The following is a 4,498-nucleotide window of genomic DNA, read 5'->3' on the forward strand; positions in this document are numbered from 1 at the left end:
GGGGGCTATAGGGGGATATAGGGGGATATAGGGGCTGTAGGGGGCTATAGGGCGCTTTAGGGGGCTATAGGGGGGCTATAGGGGGGTCTATAGGGTGTATAGGGTCTGTGGGGTTACCCATTGCTGGCCGTAGCTGTCCTGCAGCTCCTGCTCGTGCGTGTCCTCCCAGCGCGGGCGCAGCCCCAGGCAGAGCAGGGGCCACCAGCCCTCCTGGGCCATGGCCACGAAGTAGTCGGTGAAGCCGGCGAAGGACTGGATGGCACCTACGGGGGGGGCACCCGGGTGGCCACGTGGCCAGGGACACATGGACCCCAGGTGGCCACGAAGCCATGGACCCAGGTGGCCACGTGGCCAGGGACACATGGACCCCAGGTGGCCAAGGACCCCTAGATCCAGGTGGCCAGGAACCCATGGACCCAGTTGGCCAAGTGGCCAGGAAGCCATGGATCCAAGTGGCCAAGTGGCCAAGGACCCATGGACCCAGGTGGCCAGGAAGCCATGGACCCCAGGTGGCCATGTGGCCAAGGACCCATGGACCCCAAGTGGCCAAGAAGCCATGGACCCAGGTGGCCAAGTGGCCAGGAAGAGGACCCATGGACCCCAGGTGGCCAGGAAGCCATGGACCCCAGGTGGCCACGTGGCCAGGAACACATGGACCCCAAGTGGCCAGGGACCCATCAACCCAGGTGGCCAAGTGACCAGGGACCCCAAGTGGCCAGGAAGCCATGGACCCCAGGTGGCCACATGGCCAGGAAGCCATGGACTCAGGTGGCCAAGTGGCCAAGGACCCATGGACCCAGGTGGCCAGGAAGCCATGGACCCGAGGTGGCCATGTGGCCAAGGACCCATGGACCCCAAGTGGCCAAGAAGCCATGGACCCAGGTGGCCAAGTGGCCAGGAAGCCGTGGACCCCAGGTGGCCACATGGCCAGGGACCCATGGACCCCAGGTGGCCAAGTGGCCAGGAAGACATGCACCCAGGTAGCCAGGGACCCATGGATCTGAGTGGCCAGGAAGCCATGGACCCAGGTGGCCAGGAAGCCATGGATCCAGGTGGTCACGTGGCCAGGAAGCCATGGACCCCAAGTAGCCAGGGACCCAAGGACCCCTAGACCCAGGTGGCCAGGAAGCCATGGACCCAGGCGGCCAAGGACCCCTAGACCCCGGTGGCCAAGGACCCATGGACCCAGGTGACCAGGAAGCCATGGATCCAGGTGGCCAAGGACCCATGGACCCCAGGTAGCCATGGACCCATGGATCTGAGTGACCAGGAAGCCATGGACCCCAGGTGGCCAGGAAGCCATGGATCCAGGTGGCCAAGTGGCCAGGAACCCATGGACCCCAGGTGGCCAAGGACCCATGGACCCAGGTGGCCAAGTGGCCAGGAAACCATGGATCCAAGTGGCCAGGGACCCATGGACCTGAGTGGCCAGGAAGCCATGGATCCAGGTGGCCAAGTGGCCAAGGACCCATGGACCGAGGTGGCACATGCACCCAGGTAGCCAGGGACCCATGGATCTGAGTGGCCAGGAAGCCATGGACCCAGGTGGCCAGGAAGCCATGGATCCAGGTGGTCACGTGGCCAGGAAGCCATGGACCCCAAGTAGCCAGGGACCCAAGGACCCCTAGACCCAGGTGGCCAGGAAGCCATGGACCCAGGCGGCCAAGGACCCCTAGACCCCGGTGGCCAAGGACCCATGGACCCAGGTGGCCAGGAAGCCATGGATCCAGGTGGCCAAGGACCCATGGACCCAGGTGGCCAAGTGGCCAGGAAACCATGGATCCAAGTGGCCAGGGACCCATGGACCTGAGTGGCCAGGAAGCCATGGATCCAGGTGGCCAAGTGGCCAAGGACCCATGGACCGAGGTGGCCACATGGCCAGGGACACATGGACCCCAGGTGGCCAAGGACCCATGGACCCAGGTGGCCAGGAAGCCATGGACCCCAGGTGGCCACATGGCCAGGAAGCCATGGACTCAGGTGGCCAAGAACCCATGGACCCCAGGTGGTCAAGGACCCATGGACCCCAGGTGGTCAAGGACCCAGTCATCCAGGTGACCAGGAAGCCATGGACCCAGGTGGCCAAGTGGCCAGGAAGCATGGACCACAGGTGGCCAAGTGGCCAGGGACCCTTGAACCCAGGTGGCCAAGGCAAGTGGCCAAGAAGCCATGGACCCAGGTGGCCAAGTGGCCAGGAAGCCGTGGACCCCAGGTGGCCACATAGCCAGGAAGCCATGGACCCCAGGTGGCCACATGGCCAGGGACCCATGGACCCCAGGTGGCCAAGTGGCCAGGAAGACATGCACCCAGGTAGCCAGGGACCCATGGATCTGAGTGGCCAGGAAGCCATGGACCCAGGTGGCCAGGAAGCCATGGATCCAGGTGGTCACGTGGCCAGGAAGCCATGGACCCCAAGTAGCCAGGGACCCAAGGACCCCTAGACCCAGGTGGCCAGGAAGCCATGGACCCAGGCGGCCAAGGACCCCTAGACCCCGGTGGCCAAGGACCCATGGACCCAGGTGGCCAGGAAGCCATGGATCCAGGTGGCCAAGGACCCATGGACCCAGGTGGCCAAGTGGCCAGGAAACCATGGATCCAAGTGGCCAGGGACCCATGGACCTGAGTGGCCAGGAAGCCATGGATCCAGGTGGCCAAGTGGCCAAGGACCCATGGACCGAGGTGGCCACATGGCCAGGGACACATGGACCCCAGGTGGCCAAGGACCCATGGACCCAGGTGGCCAGGAAGCCATGGACCCCAGGTGGCCACATGGCCAGGAAGCCATGGACTCAGGTGGCCAAGAACCCATGGACCCCAGGTGGTCAAGGACCCATGGACCCCAGGTGGTCAAGGACCCAGTCATCCAGGTGACCAGGAAGCCATGGACCCAGGTGGCCAAGTGGCCAGGAAACCATGGATCCAAGTGGCCAGGGACCCATGGACCTGAGTGGCCAGGAAGCCATGGATCCAGGTGGCCAAGTGGCCAAGGACCCATGGACCGAGGTGGCCACATGGCCAGGGACACATGGACCCCAGGTGGCCAAGGACCCCTAGATCCAGGTGGCCAGGAAGCCATGGACCTCAGGTGGCCACATGGCCAGGAAGCCATGGACTCAGGTGGCCATGTGGCCAAGGACCCATGGACCCAGGTGGCCAGGAAGCCATGGACCCCAGGTGGCCATGTGGCCAAGGACCCATGGACCCCAAGTGGCCAGGAAGCCATGGATCCAGGTGGCCAAGTGGCCAGGAACCCATGGACCCCAGGTGGCCAAGGACCCATGGACCCAGGTGGCCAAGTGGCCAGGAAACCATGGATCCAAGTGGCCAGGGACCCATGGACCTGAGTGGCCAGGAAGCCATGGACCCAGGTGGCCAAGTGGCCAGGAAGCCGTGGACCCCAGGTGGCCACATGGCCAGGGACCCATGGACCCCAGGTGGCCAAGTGGCCAGGAAGACATGCACCCAGGTAGCCAGGGACCCATGGATCTGAGTGGCCAGGAAGCCATGGACCCAGGTGGCCAGGAAGCCATGGATCCAGGTGGTCACGTGGCCAGGAAGCCATGGACCCCAAGTAGCCAGGGACCCAAGGACCCCTAGACCCAGGTGGCCAGGAAGCCATGGACCCAGGCGGCCAAGGACCCCTAGACCCCGGTGGCCAAGGACCCATGGACCCAGGTGACCAGGAAGCCATGGATCCAGGTGGCCAAGGACCCATGGACCCCAGGTAGCCATGGACCCATGGATCTGAGTGACCAGGAAGCCATGGACCCCAGGTGGCCAGGAAGCCATGGATCCAGGTGGCCAAGTGGCCAGGAACCCATGGACCCCAGGTGGCCAAGGACCCATGGACCCAGGTGGCCAAGTGGCCAGGAAACCATGGATCCAAGTGGCCAGGGACCCATGGACCTGAGTGGCCAGGAAGCCATGGATCCAGGTGGCCAAGTGGCCAAGGACCCATGGACCGAGGTGGCCACATGGCCAGGGACACATGGACCCCAGGTGGCCAAGGACCCATGGACCCAGGTGGCCAGGAAGCCATGGACCCCAGGTGGCCACATGGCCAGGAAGCCATGGACTCAGGTGGCCAAGAACCCATGGACCCCAGGTGGTCAAGGACCCATGGACCCCAGGTGGTCAAGGACCCAGTCATCCAGGTGACCAGGAAGCCATGGACCCAGGTGGCCAAGTGGCCAGGAAGCATGGACCACAGGTGGCCAAGTGGCCAGGGACCCTTGAACCCAGGTGGCCAAGGACCCAGTCATCCAGGTGGCCAGAGACCCATGGACTTTGGTGGCCAAGGACCTCGGTGGCCAGAGACCCATGGACCTGGGTGGCCAGGGACCCCTGGACCCAGGTGGCCAAGGACCCATGGACCCAGGTGGCCACCTTGGTGGCCGGGTGGCCACGGACCCGGGCCCCCACCATCCGAGTCCCCTCCTCCTTTGGAGACCCAGAAGTTCCTCCACCCCCCTCCTTGGCCACGCCCCCATTCCCCCCC

At 64.8% G+C, this 4,498-nt stretch overlaps 1 protein-coding gene across 1 annotated transcript in view; it reads right to left on the bottom strand.

The window, feature by feature from the left end:
* Nucleotides 1–117: 117 nt before the first annotated feature.
* LOC106899892 (potassium-transporting ATPase alpha chain 1-like) overlaps nt 118–4,498 on the bottom strand; it is a gene marked incomplete at its 3' end in the record, with an annotated part of 28,979 nt that continues 24,598 nt past the window's right edge. The window contains 1 exon segment of the mRNA XM_014961832.1: nt 118–263. Within this exon segment, the coding sequence (XP_014817318.1) occupies nt 118–263 (146 nt within the window).

This window comes from Calidris pugnax, unplaced genomic scaffold (assembly GCF_001431845.1).
Source record: "Calidris pugnax isolate Ruff unplaced genomic scaffold, ASM143184v1 scaffold995, whole genome shotgun sequence".
In the NCBI taxonomy this organism is placed as follows: domain Eukaryota; kingdom Metazoa; phylum Chordata; class Aves; order Charadriiformes; family Scolopacidae; genus Calidris; species Calidris pugnax.